The sequence below is a fragment of the Cryptotermes secundus genome, unplaced genomic scaffold (assembly GCF_002891405.2).
Source record: "Cryptotermes secundus unplaced genomic scaffold, Csec_1.0 scaffold1866, whole genome shotgun sequence".
NCBI lineage: Eukaryota > Metazoa > Arthropoda > Insecta > Blattodea > Kalotermitidae > Cryptotermes > Cryptotermes secundus.
This window is the reverse complement of record NW_019735491.1, coordinates 95,218-118,736: the sequence shown is the minus strand read 5'-3', so window position 1 is coordinate 118,736 and position 23,519 is coordinate 95,218. Positions and strand designations below refer to the sequence as shown.

The 23,519-nt window shown below is 37.8% G+C and overlaps 1 protein-coding gene and 1 long non-coding RNA gene across 4 annotated transcripts in view; one reads left to right on the top strand and one right to left on the bottom strand.

Moving 5' to 3' along the window:
• Positions 1-1,190: 1,190 nt before the first annotated feature.
• The window catches only part of LOC111869481 (putative thiamine transporter SLC35F3), a 47,557-nt gene continuing 25,228 nt past the window's right edge, over positions 1,191-23,519 (bottom strand). For 2 of the 3 annotated variants that reach the window (XM_023861049.2, XM_023861051.2), the window contains exons 5-12: positions 22,954-23,122; positions 20,946-21,124; positions 19,479-19,607; positions 17,817-18,006; positions 16,916-17,005; positions 15,902-16,031; positions 7,510-7,539; positions 1,191-3,622 (exon numbers count right to left, since the gene is read on the bottom strand). In XM_023861049.2, the coding sequence (XP_023716817.1) occupies positions 3,508-3,622; positions 7,510-7,539; positions 15,902-16,031; positions 16,916-17,005; positions 17,817-18,006; positions 19,479-19,607; positions 20,946-21,124; positions 22,954-23,122 (1,032 nt within the window). In that variant the 3' untranslated portion in view covers positions 1,191-3,507. The remainder of the gene's footprint in view (positions 3,623-7,509; positions 7,540-15,901; positions 16,032-16,915; positions 17,006-17,816; positions 18,007-19,478; positions 19,608-20,945; positions 21,125-22,953; positions 23,123-23,519) is intronic. The other variant, XM_023861050.2, reaches the window with a different exon arrangement.
• LOC111869482 lies at positions 15,941-20,568 on the top strand. Its single transcript, XR_002843672.2, has 4 exons — positions 15,941-16,122; positions 16,922-17,147; positions 19,493-19,636; positions 20,092-20,568. It is a non-coding gene; the product is annotated as an uncharacterized LOC111869482 (long non-coding RNA).

Here is a 23,519-nt window from a genome sequence, read left to right as displayed (position 1 = left end):
CTAAAAATTGTATGTGTGCGCACGTCCCTCGAAAGTCGTTGGGCCTCAACAATCGTGCACAACTATTGGCCAACTAAAAATTGCATGTGTGCACTAGGCCTAACTAGTTTCATGGGTATCCCAAACTCTATCAGAATATTGTACAATACTTCCCTCCTAACTGAATCGTAGGCTTTCTTGAAGTCCATGAATAGCTGATGTACTGTCTCATCATACTCCCATTTTTTCTCCAATATCTGATGAATGCAAAAGATCTGATCTGTAGTTGATCTGTTACGTCGAAACCCATACTGATGATCCCCAATAATTTCATCTATATATGGACTTAACCTTGAGAGAAGAATATTGGATAAAATTTTGTATGAAGTTGGTAGCAGTGATATCTCCCAATATTTACTACAGTCAGTTTTATCACCCTTCTTGTGAATTGGTACAATAATAAGACTCCTTCCACTGATCTGGCAATTTTTCCTTATGCCAAATAGAAGGAATTAGATTGTGGATCTTAGAACATAACAGTTCACCTCCTGCTTGAATAAGTTCTGCTGGAATTTGATCACTACCTGGCGATTTATACCGTTTAAATTTTGCAGTAGCACTTTCAACCTCAAAAGGGCTAGGATCAGGTACTAACGGCTCAGCTGTATGGATTTCTGTCCACCTAACATCAGTGATCCTATGTACATTCAATAACTGTGAGAAGTAGATCCTCCACCTATTCAAAATGGAGCACTTAATAAAAGAAATAAATTGTTAGTTCCAAAATGGTTAGGAATTGACACCAAACTTAAAAGCAACTATTCAATTGGAATCTTGTGTTTCCTTTTTATTTCTCTATTGCAAATTTCTCTATGTTAATTGAAGTAACCAATTTTAAAATTTTGCAGGTAATGGAGAAAGTAAAATTTGTGGAAACTGAACAAGGACAACTTGAAGTCCTATATTTGCATTATTGACAAATGAAATATGTTCTACTTGTAAGTAAGAGCTCTGAATTACACACCTTGAGATGGTTTCTTTCTCGTCTTAACATTATTTAATGTTATTTATGTAATGTAATTTAATTTTATGCATTAGGCCAGGAAATCATTGCTGTTCAGCAGTCTCTGAATTTAAATTCTGTCATTTTTCATAAATTGGAACTCTGCCAGACCATATGCATTTAGTTTACAGTACAAATTTGAGTATACTTTACTTTCCAGTGGTTATATTTCTGTTTCATACTAATACACAGTTTTATTATATTTGTAGACAATCTTAAATCTCCACATATGAACAACAAAGGAGGTATACTCCAATCTGAAGAACACATATTTCCTGAATGTGAAATATGCCATTTTGGTCTTGATGTTAATTCGTTGCAGATACAAAGCCATTGGGCCAACCAACTATATTGTTATGGTTTTGGTCACATTTCTTTTCTTGTATTAAATATACATCATATTGAAAAATTTTTAAACTAAAAATTATAGGTCGTAAACAATCCTCTATGTTCTGTAGCATAGATATTTTTCAGTAGGATTGTAGGATATAGGATTGTATTGGTCTGATATGCAAGGTAAGTGTAATAAAATAATGGAGACAACAGAAATGTGTGAGGAATTTGCCCAAAAAATATATGCAGGTGGTGGCATCCCTGTAATTAATTACATGAAGCAGAGGAATATGTGGATGGTGGCTGGTCTTACATCAGGTTAGCTGGTTTAAATATATACTATATGTTTTCCAGGTTCTGATCAATCTTGCTAGCCTGAATTTCATGCCAATTTAGAAGGGCAGGATAAGGTTATAGGGAAGTAAGAGAAGGCTTGCAGTTTTAGTATTATACATATGACATTACTGCACCAGCGTATGTATATATCTGTTAATATTCTTTTCTGTAAGGGAGGGATGGTACAGGGCTGATGTATGTTTACTTAACTACACTCTTAGAGGTACAAACTCAGAAAACTCATAAGTGGTCAACTGATACCACATACTTTTGAGCTACTGGTTTAAATGGGTCATTGGTACTGTAATAGTGTAGAGGAGTAGACAGTAATGGAATGTCTTGAGGTACTATTGCACAATTTACATGGAGTGATCAAGAAAAACATGAAAATCCTGTGTCAGAATATCTGATTTCTCAGTGAAGATTCAAACTGAAAACCTACCAAATGTAAATCAGGAGTGCTTACTACTCGTACTTCATTATGACTTTCAGCAGTAAGCAAGTTACTGTGTAACAAGTTAGGCCATGAAGGCTCAAATACAGGGTCACCATAAAGTAAAACTGTTTCTAAATTTATGAATAAATTAGAGTGGCAGTAAAGGGTTTAGGAGCTCATCATCTGCATGGTTGTTCAACCGACATCAGAGTGAAGCCACTGCCTCTTTTCTCTGAGAATGACAGCTTTGCAGAATAGATTTATTATGTGCCATGTGAAAAACTGCACAGAGGTTATTTATCATGGGAAACAGTAGAGCTTTTGATACCCCTATTGCACCGCTGGAAAACTTTATTAAAAATGTAAATCGTTATTTCAAATGGTGTTGAGATTGAAAGACTGCATTAAATCTGATTATCAGATTGGTATCCACATGTATTCCATAGGCAACTGTTCTTTTATGACAATGCGAATAAAATAGATTCCCTGAAGATGCTAGAAGGATACAGACATCTCATTAGAATGGCAGTGGGTGTTTAATGTTGGTAATCTACCAATGCAAATGGAATTGAACTTGAATTCTAGATATGCTGTGCTGAAGAAATGATAATAGAAATTCAGATAAAATAGCATGACAAATATATCAGAACTACTTTTTCTATATGCAATATCATTGAAGTTGAATGCTGTAGCTACTGATACGTTATAATCTTCTATTGGCTTAATGTTATTGAACGAGGTGTAGATTACGGTGGGATGCCACATTCACTGCACAAAGAAACCAAGACATTACTGAGAGATGCCAGGAGTGGTACCACAGCAATTTGTGGACTTAAATGAGTTCCCCGGTTTCCATCTTGTGACATGTTCTGTAATGTTATGGCCATTTTAATTAATTATAATTTACTTATATGTAGTTATTTTAGTTTACAGATGTTGCAGATACTTCTGAATTCCTTTTGAACATGAAGAGAGAGGACATGCACCGTAATCTGCACTTAATATTCACTACAGGTTGTGATGTCATTGAAGTGATTTTAGAAAACTAATTTAAAGAGAAGTCAGAGTAGATAGTTCACTGAATGACAACTTTCATTCTGCTTCTCACATATGACTGGGGCACATCTGTACACACTGTACAGTTTCAGTCAGGAGGCAAAGAAGTGAATGTGAGAGGAGATTTTCACTTTACAATTTCAACTGCTGGTAACAATACCATGCCTAATAACTGATAGCTGTCAGATGAGTGCCTCATTATCCCACCAACTAATCTAATAGCACATCCTTCATCCTGCAATAATCTAAGATTCTGAGAATTAAATCATAGGTCAAGATCAGTGATGCTATGTCCTGGGTCGGGTCATCTCACTCTTCCTGATGGGGAACGGAGGTGTGATCTAATATAACCTGTCCTGTAATCCACAATGTCACGCCTCTGGCTTCCTTGGGCACCGTGACGATTACGTCGACTCCATCTGAAATGGAAGAGCAGCAGATTATTTTGTAGTTGTATACATCAAAGATCTTTATGTATGTACAGACTCTATTCACCACAAGTTGGAAACACATGAAACATGAAAATCTTACACATGTCTTCTGAGTTTGTTACATGTTGTTTGTATGAAATAATTAACTAATGCATAATATGAAGTTATACCCATGCATTTGTCCACCTGTATGTTTAAATTTTTGAACCACATAAAATGCAAAATTCATCCTAAAATGTGTTTATCCTTCCATGTTCATTTTAGGTACATTACCCATGCCATTTATCATTATTCATCATTTTTAACCTGAGGATCCATCTTATGATGACTCTTTCGATTGGTCTGACCCTCCTTCCAGATTAAATGCACCCTAAATAAGCAACCTTATGACTCCAATTTAAAATTGCAAGTTAATTATTTATTTAATAATAAATTAAATGGTATTTTTCATAAGTGTGTTTTTAACAGGTTATGTTGACAGTTGATAGGCTGATGTACCGATTACTGGTGAATATGAAAAACTTTAATTGAAATGTATTTATTTTTCCATTGTGATCTAATTTTACGTACCTCACTGATATGGACATATATTGGTGTAAAGCTAATTTTACTGTTGATATCAGTACATTAAGTTTGAAATTTTTTTGTTTGTATTTTGCTAAATATTTGCCTTATTGCAAAACATTTTGAACAAACATCTATCCTGATGAGATATATGTTGTATATTTTATAGAATTTATTGTGTGTTAACCTCTTTTAGCAATCAGTAGAATTTGATTTTAGCTTATTATTTAGCTGTCAAGGGTTTCACTGGACTGATGTGGATCAACATTTTATTCACTCCAAAACTGTAGACCCAACAAATATCAGATCCAATATAAATTTGTTGGATAGTTTGGAGAAGAAGCAGAGATAACCTGCCATATGACATTACATTTTTTGCAAAGAACACATGAAAATAACAACATGATCATAAGTCTTCATTGATTAATAAGCAATTCTAAAGTAAGGAAATAATCCAGTATTTAAAGAAATTAATCATTTATTACAGCCCTACCTTATTGGATTGGAGAGACTGTGGGATCCATATAGAGTAGTGCTACATGGCTGTCTTACCCAGACTAGGGTGAAGCAAGCTTCCAAAGTGCTGAGTGAAGAACAAGCCCTACAGAAAATCCTGGCTGTCTATGATGGGGGTTTTGCATCCAAAATCTATGAAAGCACATTTTCCTTATGGAGCACTGAGCAAGTCTAATTTAAGAGAGAAATTGTCTTGGCATGGAGTAGGAGAGCAGAAATTGATGCTATATGTTGAAAGCAGTTGACAGAGTGTCATTAAATAAACAAAGAAACAACTGAGAAGAACAGGGAACCATATGCAGACACCCCAAAAAGTGGAAGACCATATCATTATTGCATTGATATATCCAAGATTTGGGCAGTGAGTTATCGGATTATAATCGTCTTGCTGTTGAACGTCTGTGAGTCAAGCAGACCATGTTATAAAATGACATTGCGTATAACATAATTCTTCGGTTGGTAATTTTTTTACCTTATAGCTGGGTCATTTGTTAGCTATTTACATTTGGTGCTTCCAGTGGTTTGCAGTTACAGTTTCAGTAGTAGTGTGGAGAGAAAAGTTGGAGAATGACAAGAGTATCTTCATGAGCTCTTTGCAGAATTTTCTGATTTTCTTCCAAATTGCTTGTTACTGTATGTCCTGAATCTCTTAGGTTAAGTGAAAGATCTTTGTTGTGACATTATTAAACTACACAGAATGGCTTTTAAAATGCATTTCTCATATACTTGTACAGCATATAGCGTTTAAATTGTCAGTGTCCCTTTTTACTGTAAACTGTATGAGGGTAATTTGTTACTGAGAGTTTAAGATTCCCTTTTTTTTCTTCTTCTTCTTTCGAGGTGCAAACTAGTTTCATGGGGAATGCATAAAAGTTTCCAAGAGAATTCTGCTTCAGAAACTTATTTATTTATACATACTGATTTCCCAATCAAAACTAAATGTCAAGCTGCCAAAACATGGAGTATTAAATTAGTCAAACCATGCCTGGTGACACATAAATTAAAAATTTCTCATTATATCAGGGATTCTCACATGATCCCTTAAAATACATAAATTAATGTGACCTATCTATGCTTGTTGGGAAGAAATGCAATTCTGCTTACTGCTGCAAGTCCCTGTAAGGCTCTGTGATGACAGCAGGAACCTGAATAGCTTTACACCTTCTGTACACCCTCTGTACACCTCCAGTGAGCCATAAAATTTTCCTGTACAGTCATGAAAAAATTCATGAAAGGTTTTGACAGCTGCAGTTGCATTTTCCGAAAGCACTCATTTTAAATCTTACTGACTTGACAAACTGTGTATGGATAAACCATGTTTTAAATAATTTTTTAGGAGTCCCTGATACCACTCTTAGAGCAAGCCATAACCAGCAGTTTGAGAGACCATGCATTAATCAAAAATTTCTATTCCCCATTTAGTACATACCTAGTTCAGACACTTTCTTCAGCACTTTATCTTCTCATACTTGTGAGAGTATTTAACTGTCAGGAGAGGACCACGTGTTCCTTATTGATTTTCAGATCAGAAACATGAGTGTACATATATTTAGGAATAAATACTGTTAAAAGCTTAATTATCTTGTTGGACCAAACCTACAATATCACAAATGCAAATAAGATTTTAAAATAAGACAGAACGAACACTTCACGGTGTATCACTGATGAAGTGTTTAAAAGAATACAAAAGGATGAGAGGACCAGTCAGAGCAGTAGAAGCTGGATTTACCTGCACATCTTACAGATATTGATCTCATTCTTGTGAAGCCTAAAAGGCAGAAAGTCATGAATTTCAGTTAAGTAATCAGATATGTGACTCTAGCAGTCAGTACCTTTATGCTGACACATCCCATGAATATTTCCATGCATACATTGCATTATAAAATTATATCCAACTTGCATATTGCACAGTGATCACCCCAATGGGAAAGGTAGAAAATATTCTTTTGGCTAATTTAAGTCACTGTAATATGTGTACAGAGGATGAAGTTGCAGACAGTGAGCTGTCTGTCCAGGCATCACTGAGCAGACTAATATAGCAAGAAGAGGGAGAAGATACCCACTGCTGGATCTCATTGCAGCCTCTCTGGTCTAGTGGTCAGAGTTCCTGGCTACAGGAGGTTCCTGAGGTCCCAGGTTCGATTCCTGGCGCTACCAAATTTTCTGAGAAGTAGTGGGTCTGGAACAGGGTCCACTCAGCCTCATGAGGATAATTGAGGAGCTATTTCAAGGAAATAGTGGCTCCGGTCTAGGAAACCGAAATTAACGACTGTGGGGATTTGTTGCGCTGACCATGTGACACCCATTATCCACTGAAGTTGGCACTAACTTTGCTGACAAGAGGTGGTCACTCGGTCGGTATAGTTTGTTTGTGGACTCAAGCCACAGAGTTTTTTTCTTTCTTTTTTGAGTCTCATTGCTTCCAGTCCTGCAAACAGTGGACTCATGACTGTGTCACTGTGCTGTGTGTACAGTTACCAAAAGCCTACTAAACCATGTTCCATGTTTGAACTGTTCCACCCTGTGTTCACTAACTAAATGACGTATGCATTGACCAGTGTGCCCCATGCCTACAGACTTTGAAACGTAAAGTTGACTGCCCTTGTACAGAGTTACTGAATAGTCCACACATATCATCCCAGGCTTGCAGACTTTGAGACCCTCTAGTAAATTGCTCACCCTAAATTTAGTAACTCAGTGGCCTAGCAGTAAGTCACTGGTGTGGACATGTGATTTCTACTACACAAACTGATAAGACATTCACATGCAAGTGCTGAGAGCAGAGTGAAACTTACCTTGCGCTGTGGCTCAACATGATGAGGTTTCTGCAACAGAAAAGTTCCATAGTGACGACTGACCAGGAAAATAAGAGAATACATGAAAGTAGGCAAAACAGTGGGCAAACAGGTACACATGTACTTTTGCTTAAGTGTAGCCACAGTTTTGTAAAGCACTGCATTTACTATGATCAAGGATCTACTTTTAATCATTTAAGTATTAGTAAAGAAAAATATATCATCAGAATTTACATTGTTTAATATTCACCCAGTTGTCAGAATTCAGACGTACCTGTATTTCATTCCTGAACACTTTAAGTATATTTCCATGCCTTTAGGCCTAAATTCTATCAAAGAAATTACTTTCTTACAAATCTTCATATGTTTTCTTTTCTTTTCTTTTTTGTTGTGTAACTCCTGAAAACAAAACTGGGAAAGTAGTTTGATCTGTGTTTCATACAAGGTGCAGTTGTACTGTTTATGAAGGAAAATGTTACATGAAAACAGGGGAATTGCACATCCAGTGTATAGTGCATGAAATGTGGTCTAATATGGAATGTGTAGATTGTGATATTACTGCAATTATTTATTTGTGGTTGGTTTAGCAATGCTGTCAGTGGCTTAGACTGTATAATCACAGAATGGTATGATTATTGTATGATTAATTGGAAAGGATAGAAGCAGTTACAGACTGTTTCATGGTACTGTTCTGGAATGTGCTTGGAGGACTGAGGAAACCATAAAACACCTCAGTCAGGATGGCCAGAGTCATGTCTGAGGTTTGAACCAAGCACTTTCTGAATGTAGGTTAAGAATGTTGCCATTTAGTCAGTTTGGTCAGTGTGATTACTATAGATTAGGTAATAGATTCAGTTGCTTGGCAGGTCTCAAAATGTAGACTCTTTATACTTTTCATCCAACTTATAGTCCTATATTCCTTTCAGGCTATTAAAAAGTTCAATGATGATTTCCAAAAAGTTGTCTTTCATTTTAATATTCCAGGGATATTGTCTGCAAACAAATTCAATTTCCTACAGAATATGCCCTTTTTCAGATTAAATGAAATAGTTATTATACTGATAAACCAAAACCTAATGGGGTTCCATTTATCATATCTTCCATTGGTATATTAACTGAATATTTGTACCATTATGATGATAATTAAAATAACAAGGAAAGTCAAGGGGATGCATCATGCAGTGTTTATTCTTCGTCAGTTCAGTTTCTTTATTTTGTTTATGTTTATATGAGTTCAGGTATCCCACCTCATTTGACTTTTTCTAAGAGGAGCACAATTGGGGGGGTGTTTATATACTTGTAGCACTGTTGTACTTCTCAGCAAGGTTTGCCGAGAAATCTAATCATCCTATATTTAAGTCATTCTACTGTGTTGCTTTCAAGAGCAGAAATACATTATTATCTGTACAGTTCATCAAATAAAAGTTAATGGTATTTTGTCCCCCCCCCCCAATAAGCGGGGATCCAGGATAGTATAATTGGTATAGCGACTGGTTATGGGCTGGATGACTGAGGGTTAGGAGTTTGAGTCCTGGTAGGGTCAAGAATTTTGTCTTCTCCATGTAATTCAGACCAGCTCTGGGGCCCACCCAGTCTCCTATCCAATGGGTACTGGGGGTTCTATCCTGGGGGGTAAAGTGGCAGGGGCATGAAGCTGACCGCTCACCTCCAGCTAGTGCTGAGGTCAAGAAAATATGGCTCTATACATCCACTCCACTATGCACTTTCATAGTGTAGTACTTAATTAGTTAAGTACAGGGACAACTTTACCTTTATTCCATAAGAGGTGATATTTGTGGATAATAAAGGATATTATGGCTCACACAGATGAAGGAGGTTATAGTTGAAAAAGAAATAAATACAACATTTTGGGAATAATTCATGTAGAAAACTGAGAAAGAAGTGTTATGATAATATTAAAAGTTCATGTTACTGAAATAAGCTGTATCACTGTGAAGTAGGTGTACTACTCTGTTCAAAAATTATATGACCTTGGGCTGGGAAAACAAAGTTCTGTATCTGGGTCATTACACTACCTAATCCCCTTCAAAGTAGGCCCCTTGTAACTCCACGCTCTTAGTCCAATGGTCCTTCCATTGCTGAAGCAATTCTGGAAGGCTTCGTTTGGAATGGCATGCAGCTGCGCCGTTGTGTTCTGTTTGATGTCCTCGTGGTTGTCAAAGCAGGAACCTTTTAGCAGTGTCTTCAATCTCAGGAACAGCCAGAAATCACAAGGAGACATGTCAGGAGAGTAGGGAGCCTGGCAAACCTGCGGAATGCCATGCTTGGCAAGGACCCCCTGGATCAGTTGTGATGAATGAGCTGGGGCATTGTCATGATGCAGCTGCCAGTTGCGTGCATCCCACAGCTCCAGTCTCTTGCGCCAAACTGCATCACGAAGATGGCAGAGGACTTCTTGGTAGTACTTCTTATTGACAGTTTGGCCTAGTGGTGCATACTCATGATGCACAACAACCCAGTAATTGAAAAAAAAAACAGTCAGTATCACCCTCACATTGCTCCGAACCTGTCGTGCTTTTTTGGGCCTCAGGGATGTTAGATGCTTCCATTGTGATGCCTGGACCTCGGTTTCCGGGTCATATCTGTACACCCATGACTTGTCACCAGTGATCACCGTCTTCAGGAACTCAGGATCCCTGTTGGCACACTCCAGCATGTCCTGCGCGACCTCAAGGCGGAGTTGTTGCTGCTCCAGCAAAAGCAGCTTGGGCACAAATTTTGCTGCCACTCTTCGCATGCCCAAATTCTTAGTTAAAATTGTATTTGTGGAACCTCTGCCGATCCCAACCTCATCAGCAACTTCCCAGATGGTCAAATGACAGTCCTCCATTATCAGTGTCTGCACTTCTTCAATGACATGAGCATTTTAGCTCATTGACAGTCTATCCAAGAATGCTGTTCACTGTCCACCAACATATGGCGGCCTTTAAAGTGGTTGAACCACTCTTTAATTTGAGTGACCCCCATTGCATCATTGCTGAAAGCCTGCTGAATTTTGCTGATTCTTTCTGCTTGGGTATCCCCATGTTTCTGACAAAACTTGATGCAGTATCACTGCTCCAAACATTCTGTCATCTTGAGCAAAATGAGAATGCGACGAACACGTGTTACACCACTTCGCTATCTGGCAGCCACAGACGCATCCGGCAGTGTTGCCAGTCAGCAAAAAATCATGCATGCGCATGAAAGTCCCTTCTACCATTACGCTCAGTTTCCCCCACCCCTTTGGCCATTACTTACAGCGGCAAAAAATAAAGTCACATACTTTTTGGATGGTGGTGTAATTGACTCATGATCTTGTTCCTTGAAGGCTTCAGTATTCAGGTTCAATTAACAGAGTGTTATGTACAATTTGACTTTCACGCAGTGGTGGATATGAGAAGTTCTGTCTTGTGGGATATAACACCATGTAGTCTGTTGACTTTCAACAGGCTTCATTGTGTTATATTCCATAATATAAACTCCTCAACATAGAGTTAGTTGGTATCCTGCTCCTCCCCTTCTGAAATGGTGTGTTTTATACTATATCATCATCAATCTTCAATTGCTCTCATTCTCTGTGTTACCATCTTCATCTTCATTGTATTCATCATCATCACCGCCAATATTGTCGCAATCGTTTGGAATGCATCCAGCAGAAGTTTACAGCCCTTTGTTTTACTTGTTTCTTTCCACATGTTCATTGTAGTTATTCTTATGCTTTAGAGCACTTAAATTGCACAGCTTACATGAGTGGAGATATAACCTTGATGCACTCTACTTTATTCACATTTATCTATGGTCTAAATTCTGTCCTTCTGTTTCGGAAACTGTTGGTCTTCGAGTTTCTGCTTGCTGTAATAGAGATTTTCCTTTGGTCAAATGACTGCAGCACATGCTAATTCTTTTCAGTCTGCTGTGTCTTCATCAGTCATTCCCTGATAATAGCATCTAACTATGGAGATCCTTCAGCTTCAGCGCTCACTTGATCACTGTCCAGTGAATATCCCAAGTCTTCTCTACAGAGACTCCCTTACAACTCTCTCTGAACTCTTGCTCCACCTGCCCTTATAACATCTTGGCATGGACCGCTTAAGAAATACCATTCATTGTTGTACTCCAATGGGCACATGTTTATTTGCGAAGGTGTTACTCGGTAACAGACAGCTGTGTATGCATGCTTGCTTATTAAGAATCTGTTGCCTAGCAGTGGATGTTGTTTCATTCACTGCTTTGAGGTTGTTACCCAGTAACAGTTCTGCATGCTAGATTGCTCCCTCCTTAAGGTTATTTGTTCCAAATAGCCCACAGGCATACTGCCATTTCTTCTTTTCTGAAGGCTGTGCTTGTAATGTCTGTGATTGATCTCACCTTTAAGTGACTTAGGCCTCCAGCCACGTGGTAAAGTACTTATAGTCCATAGTGATCAGGAGGTATTGGGTTCCTTCATTGCTTCATGGGAAGGGCCCTGGTACATCAGTAACTATCCTTTCAAATAGGGCCCAAACATTGTAGTGGTGCATCACTTCCTGGTTCGGGAACAGCAGCTGGCTACATAGGAGTTGCACTGCCAGCACAACTTCTTAACAGTGTTCCTCGCCTGGAGCCAATAGTACCTTTGCAGGACCTTATTCAGGGTTTCATTGACACCCAAGTGACCTGATGGTCCACCATGTAGTTTGGGCAGCACATCATTCATTCTGCTCTGAGGGAGAACTATCTGGGCTGTTTTAGATTATCTGTTAGTGGATTCCTGGTGTCACTCTAGTGTGCCATTCTTCACAGCAAGGGGTATCCATTGGGCCCATTAGCTTTTGTATGTTATCAATATATATATATATATACTTTGCTTACATACACTCAATCATGACTTATGGTATTATTTTGGGGGGTAATTCTCCATATAGTATACAAACTTTTAGGATATAAAAAAGGGTAATAAGAATAATGAAGGGCTTGAAGAAAAGAGATTCGTGCAGGGATTCATTCCGGGAAATGAAAATTTTACCTTTGTGTTCTCAATACATGTATTCCCTGATGCAATACATTGTAAATAATAGACACATGTTCTTAAGGAATTCTGAAATTCATAGTATCGGTACTAGACAAAACAACAATTTATTTCCCCCAAGTGTTTCTATGACTAAAGTTCAAAGGGCAGCTTATTACTCAGACATTAAGATCTTTAATCACTTACCTGCGAAACTCAAAGAATTATCTAATGATCAAAAATCTTTTGAGGCAGCCTTAAAGAGATTCTTTTATGCTCCTTACTACTCACTGAAAGAGTATTTTAATTATCAAACTCTCAAAACATAGATGTTGAAGTTTATATCTTTTTTAGTTCTTTTAACTTTTGGTATGTTTACCTGTACCTGTCTCTGTTGGACAAGTTCCCCATAGAGTATACTGTTGTAATTTGTTTCTAGCATAAAAACAATCTGTACATCTCTCTTTTTTTTTAATACATTTGGACAAGTGTCCTATTGCTCAGTTGATCATGTATCTTTGCAGAGTGTTTTAATTATCACTGTATTTTTACTTCTAAGCATAAATACTGAATTGTACTTGTTTCTTTTATAACTTTTCTGGATTGTTAGTATATTTTTTTATTTGTTTTATTCACGTTATACAATTTGTTATGTATGTTGCTGAGGAGTGCACTATTGCACAGCTATTTGCATATACTTAATGACGGTAATTACATCCGCTGGAATTGTAATTCTTATGGATATATGGTGGACTAATAAATATATATACAGGGTGTCCCAGGAGGAATGTGCCAAACTTCGGGAGGGTGTTCCTTATGTTATAGTATGCCAATATAACCCAAAACACCTATGTCCAAAGTTGAACGGTTACGGAGATAATAGACCGAGTAAAGTGTGGTCTTCTGGAGAGTCCACGCACTGTACCTGTCAGCTGGCATGTCTTATCTACGTTTGTCCTTGAGTGTGGTGATGGCAGCTCACGTTAGCCCCATACACTTGCATACCAGAACACGCAGTCAGCAATGTTATGTCAGCGCTTGCCATTCATGTCCTGTGTATAGTGCTTGGAACTCTTAACGACAACTTTGACATGGCGTGCGAGTTTTTTGTAGTTAAATTTAATGGCTTCATGTCACTCACAAGTTAGTTTGATGTTACGTACATTATTAACATTACAGAAACCACATATTCCTTCCAGTTTTAATATGTATTTTGAAATCAACAAGTGTGTAACACCAGTCAATTTTCACACTTCTCTGGCCATTATCTCCATAACCGTTCAACTTTGGACATAGGTGTTTTGGGTTATATCAGCATACTTTAACATAAGGAGCACCCTCCCGAAGTTTGGCACATCCTGGGACACCCTGTGTATATATATATACTATGTATATTTTCTGACTGTATAATGATTTGTGTAATTGCACTTACTGAATTTTTATTATTATCTAAATTATATAGATTGCTTTGCTTTGACTTTTTTTGTGTTTGTGTTTTATTGTATGTGTTTTGTTTTCTTATTTTGCTTGTGTCTACTTTATAATTGTCTTTGGACTGTTCAGTAAATGTGTAAAAAATAAAAAATCAAATTGAATTGTTCAGTTTCAACTTTCACTGAAATAAGCTCTGTCATCTGTTTCAATCAGGTATGATGATTCCTGAAATTATGAATCTTTTGACCTTAGATAGTCCTCCTTGGATGTGGATAGGTCCATAACATGGCTTCTACTGACACGGTGTTATATATATTCAAACTTAAAATATTTTGATATAACCACTTGTACAAGTAATTTTCATGGCATATGTATGCATATGGCGAATGACCTAGTCAAAACAGGAGTGAAGTAAAGTCTCATATAATTGTTGAATACAGGAAGTCATAAGGAAACTTTTTAGTTGATACAGCTTCTATAAACAATGCATTAACTACATCTGCCTACTTTCATGAATTCTTAAAATAGATAAGACACTACAGTAGTTTCAAATTAAACAACTTGATCTACAATTCAGTTATAAGAAAGAAAAGATGTGGTTAATTCACTCTAACTACATATGTATACAGAGAGACAGTGAGTAATGGAGAGAGTAATGCTGCAAATCATTAACAAAATACAGTTTAATATTTTAAATGTAATAGTATTTGAACATGCACAGTTCCCAGACGTAAGGTGCTGCAAGTTGGAAGTGCAACTGGAGAGTGTGGGCATGTGTCTACAGTAGAAGCATAACTCAGCTGTGGGGTCTACCCAAAATTCAATCCAAAGCAGACCAGGAGTTCTTTTCCCTGGGAGTATAGCGGCCAGAGCATGAAGCTGACCACTCACCTCTATCTAATGTTGGTATTAAGAATGTGTGGAGCTTTATCTCCACACACTCTAGCCCTTCATTTTATGGTTCTTAAGTACGTGGGCAACTTAGAAGGTATAAATTGCAGTGTAGTGGTTAGCACTTGTGCTTTATATACTAGACGTCCTTGGTTTGTATGTTGGCCCACATATCCAAATGTCCTATAGTGCCTCCAAACAAATATTTGTACTTAGAAAAAGACCACACAATTGCTTCATAGCATGTTCATGTTATATCAGCATTCATAAACACCTTGTCATTTGAGACATATAGCCTAGACAGTTTGGAAAGCACAGTTAAATAAAGACTATGCCAGACTTGTGGCCAGGTAATGCCAGGAGGTACAGTCAACAGAAACTAATTGGCAGGGGCAGGACTTTTCTGTTTGCTACCATGCCCCACTCAGACCACCATCTCATTGTCCCAAAAGGTACAAGGCATGAAGTTGCACACCGACCTCCAAGTAGAACAGTTGGAATAGGGCCTCAAATGGGTCTAATGCGTCATGCTTTGATTTCAAGGATGATGACATGTGAGTATGGAAGAGTGTAATACTGATTTGCAAGGGAAAACTGAAGTACACTGAGAGAAGTCTGCCCACTGCCATTTTCTCTACCAGGGCACTAAAACAGGCCATCAATGGCAAACTGAATGCCAAGATTACAGCACAACACCTCCATTTGGCACTGAATCTTAGAATGTATGGAGCTGTGACTCCCCCTTCTTAATGGCATGGTGTTTAGCCAAAAGGACAGTGTTAAATGTTACTCTATGATCTTTACTGACCCCCTGTATTTCTCTCCTTAGGGCAATTTAATATTGCTTCAGTAACAGCCTTGGTAATATGCTGTCAAGTAGCAGTAATTCTGTGTTTATGAATGACAAACTAAAAATGATGTGAAAAGAAGCAACCTTTGTCTCATTTTTTATTTTTTAAGGTATGATCCAAGCACAGAGACTGGAATCTGTGACAGCCTAGATACAAAGCAGGAGTAGTAACCACTACAGTTTGAAGGAATATGAAGCTAATATCAAGCTGAAACCGACAGGCTTACCGCAGGAGACGTGTGATGTAGTCAGGCCAGTTGTCAGGAAACATGACCAAAAAGAAGCCAACAGCTATGAGGATCATCCCTGCTAGTTTCATTCCCACGAAGTGGGCTCCATACAACACTACATCCAAAGCTGGAGATGAACACAATGCATATGTCATTATCAGGCTCTCATGGTCAATACACAGCAGAGTTCTTCCTAAGCAGCTTTTTCCTTGTGATTGGTAATATGTAAATTTTTAAATAATTTTAATGATCTATGACAACTCATTGTTCTAACATTTCTGTTTTGTCTTTTATTTCATGAAGCTGTTAGACTGTAGACTATATAGCATTAAATATAGGAAGGCTGGTGAATAACAAATTTGAAAGGATTTCAAAGGAAGCAGCCAATAATGCAATTTTAAGGTAAAAATATGAAGGGAACCAAAAAAAGAAATGCATTTTCATAGCTCAGTGAATGAAGTCAAATGATACAACAACAGAAGAAGATTTTTTCTTGATGTGGATGAAAGGTAAATGTTGTACTATACGGTTATGAACGCCTGTTTGATATCAGTTGAATATTGCAGCAGTAGAATTAACTAAAACAGTAGAAAGTGATTGATTAAAATAGAAAAATGGGTAAGAAAATCACAAATTCACCTGACAAACTTAGAATTACAGATTAAATGATTTATCTCTAAGTTGTAAATAAGGAATTATACTTTGACTATAATCATCCTTAGACTTAACAAAGATCAGCATAAGCTTTTGTGAACTATAGAGATTGTCAAGGTAAAGTAGTAGTCTTTCCTCTGCAGCAGATTTATTGGTTATACTACCATGACTTGGTATTCTGTGGTATTATGGAATTATGTAGTGATATAGCTTCCACACCACATGTTGTTATAAGGCACAATTTAGTATCCAGGATTGGATGTGCTACGTGAAAGTAATGTTAGCACTGAAGTTGGAGAGACTTTATATTAGACATCCTATCCCTGACACTTACAGCTTCCCTGTCTTATTCTTTACCTGCAGAAACTGGAACAGCTGTGATGAGGCCGAGGGTGATGAACAAATCGTAAGTTAGTGCCACACTGAAGTTCCCCAGGAGATTGGCAGCTGCAAAAGGAACAAGAGGAAGTGTGTGGTATGAACACATGAACTGTAATACTGAAGTGCAATACTGGCTTACGAGGAGTGGAACAGCATGTATGGCACATTGGAAGGGAGATGAAAGGAAGTGGTAGTTTCCCATTTTGAGGTAAGATTCTAGCATTTGCCAGAAGGGACTAATTGAAACCATAAAAATCCTCAGGATAACCAGTCTCCATGTCATGATTTAACTCAGTACCACCCAAATATGAAGCAGGGTGCTAACCACACAACTAGAACATTCAGTATGATGCTGTTTTCCAGACTTAGACTAGCTGAAATGAATGAAGTGAGAAATTGTGATTAATGACATGTAAAATCTTGGATGAAGACCATCAAAGATTAAAAGTATGTCACGGTAGTGTACCAGCATTCACCTGAAGAAAGAGAGGAAAATCACAGAAAGATTTTGTTATAATAGTCTCTGCCATGACCTAGAGTTCATCTGGGTACCTTCTAAAATTACTACTCCAACAGAATACTCAGATGAATACAGTACTCTTAGGTTGCATGATGCAAATGATAGTAAAAATTATCCTTCATTATGCCTGTAGGAGAATGCTTATTGGGATACCAATTGTGAAAGTTGAAATTATTAGTCAGAACTCATAAATGGCCTTGGAAACTAATGTGTCTCTAAATCCACATGCTTAACTGGAAGCTGAATGCACCAGAGAGGCTAGTCTCTAAACCAAATAACAGTGTAATGAAGAGAAAGGGGGAGGACAACAAGAAGACAAAGAAAGGGAAAGAAGAAGAAGAAGTAATTTTAAAATACCTAGTGAGAGTCCACTTGCTGCAAGTAATGCAGGCCATGGCAGCTGCTCCCAGTACAGGGTTTCCACCCTTGTGAAGTACAGCACCAGGCAGAGAGGCCATAGAAGCGCAGCATTAAAGAGGCCAATGAGTGAGAAAAATAGAGACACTTGGCCATAACTGGCCTCTCCAATTACCTTCTTGAATAGAACCTGTAATAAGACAATAATATGTTGAAATCACTCAAATTTTCCAGCCCAGTACCCTACTCACTTATCAGTTCAGAGAAATATCTGAAAGTTAATGATGATGGTGTATTAATACAATTATTGACTTTCTGAACATCGTCCTGTAGATCGTTATGTTGCATTTGGTTTATACATTGTGTCCTGTGTTGGTCCTGGTGCCTGAAGGTAGGTAAATTCTCAGCTTGGGTCTATACTCAGCATATTCAATGTAGTTCACATGTTCATGCTTAATTTTCTCAGATTCATTTTATTATTATCATAAAATCTATGACTAGGTTTCCTAAGTGGTCACTTCCCTTGAGATTTTCCATCAGAAACAATTCATTCACATCTCATTTCACTTGTACATGCTACATGTCCCAACTTTCTGATCTCTTTCACTTAACTGACCCAACAATCTACTGACACTGTAACTTGACAAGGTGGGCTGGATACATGCCTTGGACAGTGGGGACAAGAAACACATAAATAATTTTGATGGGGTCACCTCTTGGAAAGCAACAATTTATCAGACTGCAAAATGAATGGGAGTATAGTACTTGTATGAATATTAAAATTTATGTTACTTTTTATTTTTCTTATTGCTAGTGGGGTGGGACAAAGTCCCTTGTACTGCGGCCACTTCTGGCCTATTGTACCAGCCCCAGATGATAGGTGAGGGTGTTTGTGGAGCAATTGGTGGAATGAAGATTGGCAGGGGAAACCAAAGTACTCGGAGAAAACCTGCCCCAGTGCCACTTTGTCCACCACAAATCCCACTTGACCAGGCCCAGGTTTGAACCAAAATTTATGTTAAGTGGTTGGGTCATAAGAATATGAAACGGTTAGAAGTGGCTTGGGACCAGATCCAATAGTGGGCTTTGGTATTAGGTTATTGAAGCTATGGATTGTATTATTATAGTGTAATTTATATTACTTTATAACTAATCCTTAGGAAACTGGATAGCATGATTATTAAGAACACTGACTATGAGTTGCATGATTGGGATTCAGTTCATGGCAGAGTTATGCATGTTTCTTTTAGCTACCACTTTCAAACTGGCTCTCAGTCCCACCAGAACACCAGATCACCTACCCAGTGAGCCCTGGAAGAAAGTTGAAGCTGACTACTGCCCTTATTCTAGCCCTGAGACCTTTAAAACCAGGATTCTTACTCCTATCCACTCTCTACATCTTCATGATGTTGTAATTAAGTGTAGGAACAATTCCTCTTCATCTCTATGGGTCACATAATACAGTGACCATAACACTCTGTGCTTGCTGCTTGCTTCTTGCTGGTTTCTTCCTTAAGACAGTGTGCACATCTGAAACATTCATGAACTTGTACTGGTCTACATGGTGATACGTCCCAGCAGGTAGTATTCTTTGTAAAGTCTGTGATTTATCTGTACCTGCAGCTCCCTTTAATAATGACTGAGGTTTTAAAGGGAACTGACCTTATATACTGCAGAACCTGCAGCTGCACAAGCAGCCAGCACCACACCACCCAGTGTGGGACTGCCAGTGATGCCATCCATATAAGCAAGCAGGGCTATCCCCGTATCACACAGGATCACAGCCACAATCTAGGGATGAGAATCAACTGCTGAAAATGGTAACAACTCCAAGACAGTTTTGATTCAGTTACCACAATACCTTTCCGAGAACCAAGAATGAAACTGTTAAGCAAGGAAACCAATTCTGGTGAACATTATTAAATTGTGATATGCAAGTAGAAAGAATTAGACATACAGATCAATTTAGACTAATTTTGAATGTTATTGATATATTTAAAAAATGTATCCATGCTTTTACATTTTCCATATCATGTAACACGTAAAGATCAGAAAGCAGTTTAAAGGATCACACAGAGCAGTCAGCAGGAGGGTTTATCCCAGACATAAGGCTGAAATGCAATGGAATTAAATTGTACTGAAGTTAAGTTGGTGCTGCCATTTAAATTTCCCATAATCTATACAAGGTAACAAGAAAAACAATATATTTACAACACTTCTTCAAATTCAGTTTGTGTATAGACCTATCTGTAATTTCAGTTTCTTTCCATTCCAGGATTTTCAACACAAGAAACTTTGTTTGGTTTTACCTTCATGATAATTTAAAATTGGTCTTCTTTCTGTGGTTCCAAGAAATGTAAGCCAGACTTCAGAACCTCTTTGTAAGCTGCATGTACTGAACTTTCTGTATATCACCTACAGCCTCTTCATTTCAGACATTAGTTGATTTTGTGAAATTTTATTCATTACAATTTTATAGAAAATCTCCTTCATCTTGGAAATTTCTAACTCCCTGACACCAATAATACTACTGTTAAGGGCATGCAAACTAGTGAGAGGGAAACATCAGTATTATTCAATACAAGAGTATGAATCATGTATTATGACAGATACTATAACATGCAAGTTTCACCAATATCATTTTTAAGAGAAATAAAAAATATTACTACAGCAATTGTGTGAAATATTTCGGTAACATGATTGATGAATCATTGTAATCTGTCTATAAAATTTGTCTGTGATATGTTATAAATGCATTAGCTATTAAAACAAGTGTAATAAAACTTACAGTGTCTACCATGCCATTGGTAGATGTGTTTCATAGTTGTGACAACTCTAGTTTTAGTTATGGTTTTTCATTCTGACAGTATCTAGAACCTTTGCCTTAAAAGTACTAAGATATCAAAAGAGTTTTTATCTTCTGGGATACAGTGATGCATAGTCCATTGAAAGTCAAGAGATGTTTCAGAGGAACACGTCGTCTCCATCTTCAGGGTTGAGGAATAAGCTAAGCATGAAACCAACATGCAGCAAGCAACTCCTCATAACTTCTGCCGTGAGAACCTCAAAACCTACTAAGATATCTGTTCTTTATTATATACTGCACATGAAAATGTAGCATCTACTTACTCTGACACCAACAAATTGTTCATGAAGAATCACCCATGATAGCAGATACACACAGGACACATTGGTGGCAAACAGTGCCATTACATCAGTGGCTAAAAGGATCCGTAGTGAATGGATGTACATGTAGTTGGTTGCAACCCACAGGAGACAGAAGAGGCTGCAGCGGGTCAGAAATCGAGCTGTTGGCAGATGTATATACCTCAGTACAAAATATTTATAATGTAACTGCTCATTTTCACTGTAAAGAACTGTGATATGCTAATGAGAGACTCAGCCCTCTCCACAACTCTTTGGAAATGGCAAAACGAGTGGAGAAATGTCAGGGTCCACTCAGCCTCGTGAGGATAATTGAGGACCTATTTCAAGGAAATAGCGGCTCTGGCCTAGAAAACCGAGATTAACGGCCATGGGGATCCATTGTGCTGACCACGCAACACCCTCTATCTGCAAAAGTTGGCAATAACTTCACCAACAAGCGGTAGTCACTCAGTCGGTATAGTTTGCTTGTGGACTACAGGCCACAGAGCTTGTTTTTTTGGTTTGTGGACAAATATACTCCGGCATGCTGCAGATTTGATAATATGATTCTCATATGTATGCTTTATGATTTTTTAAATCTGCTGAACCTGATATTCTTTAACTTAAATTATAATTGTATTATTTCAGGGGCACGCGGTAGTATTGTGGTTGAGGTGCTACGCTACATGCCGGAAGGTCGCGGGTTCAAATCCCGATGAGGTCATTGGATTCTTTTTCAGTTGACCTAATCCTTCCAGCCACACTAGGCCCTGGGGTTTACTCAGCCTCTAACAGAAATGAGTACCAGGAATTAATTAAATAATTTTCCTGGGGAGTAAAGCGCAGCTGGCGCGTAAGGCTGACAACCTTACTGCCATCTCTGAGCCGATCGTCTAGATAATGTGGGACCCTCAACATCTCACAACCCTATGGGCCTTCATGGCCTGGTACTTTTTTGCTTTAACTTTTATATTTCAGATGTAATTACACTGTAACAAAACTGATTACACTGTATACTAATGCATTATACTTCCTTGAACTTTGTTGTGCGGACTAAAACAATGGAGTTTTTTTTTGTTTTTATGTTTTGACATCTTCACTTTTACTGTTATAAATTACCTTATCAGAAAATGTAAATGTGATTAAAAAGAATGGAATATTGTTGGACTTCTTTATTTTATCTGATTCCTGTGATATCTGAAACACATTCATACAGTTTCATGTTCAGCATCGTATGCTCAATTGAACATTCCTAACATGAAGAGATTTCAGTCACTTCTGTGGTCTCCTTTGAAATGTTTTCCTGACATCTTCCACAGTCTCTCTGCTGCTTTGATGCCTCTGGATTGTAGTCTTTCATTAACTCCCTGATATAATTCAAACATTTAATCCAATTTAAAATTAAATTCATATGTGGTACAATTTATATGTGATGGTCTGTAAATTTTCTTCTCATGGCTGCTGAATGTGGCGTTTCCTTTTTTTTTTATTGCTAGTGGGGTGGGACTAAGTCCCTTGTACTGCGACTACTTCTGACCTATTGTACCAGCCCCAGATGATAGGTGAGGGTGGTTGTGGAGCAATTGGTGGAATGAAAATTGGCAAGGGAAACCGAAGTACTTGGAGAAAACCTGCCCCAGCGCCACTTTGCCCACCACAAATTCCACTTGACCATACTCGGGATTGAACGCGGGCTGTCGCAATGTGTAGCCAGCGACTAACCGCTTGAGCTATGGCATGGCCATGGCTTTTCCTTACATTGCTGACATTTCTAGTTATATATAGACACTGAAGTAAAACAAAACAAATTTCATTAATTGTGCTTTCAGTTCTCATTTACACTTTGTATCTATGATCAACACGTCCCAGTTATTAAATAATAAAATTGCAGCATGTAAATAACTTAATAACACTGTAACACTGTGAGAGAACGTTAGTTCCAGTAAACACTCTGCAAGTTTCTCTGCTNTTTTTTTTTTTTTTAATTTACCTGCAGTGAAGCCCTTGTCCCGAAAATTCCACACACTTTCCCACAAGATGCTTCCAGGTGACTTGCACTTGGTTGATATCAGACAACAGATGAAGTAGAGTGGGAAGAAGAGGACAGTCCAGTTGGTGCAGAACCATGTGGTGAAGAATGGAGCATTATAGGGCACCACCTGCATAAACAAAAGCATCTTGTAATCGTTGGAATTAATTTATTTCTGACCCACCATTGGAAAGCTAATCACACTGCATGGTCATAAATTCCTCTCCTTTGCACACGTACATTGACAGATACTTATTATTATGGAGAGTGTCCAAAATAAACTGTATCTGTCTTAATAAGATATATATTTTATATAATATTTCACTTTTATGTAATATGATAATATTTTTTTAACTTCATAGTGCTTTTTTTGAATTGTTTCATTTTGGTCCGTTACACTATTAATCACCAATTGTCAATAGATTTTCCGTCAAGTGCAACAATATATATTTTGGTCACTTATTTATATCGTCTGCCTTACATGTTTCGGTTCCAAGGAACCATCTTCAGAGGCACTTACAACAAAT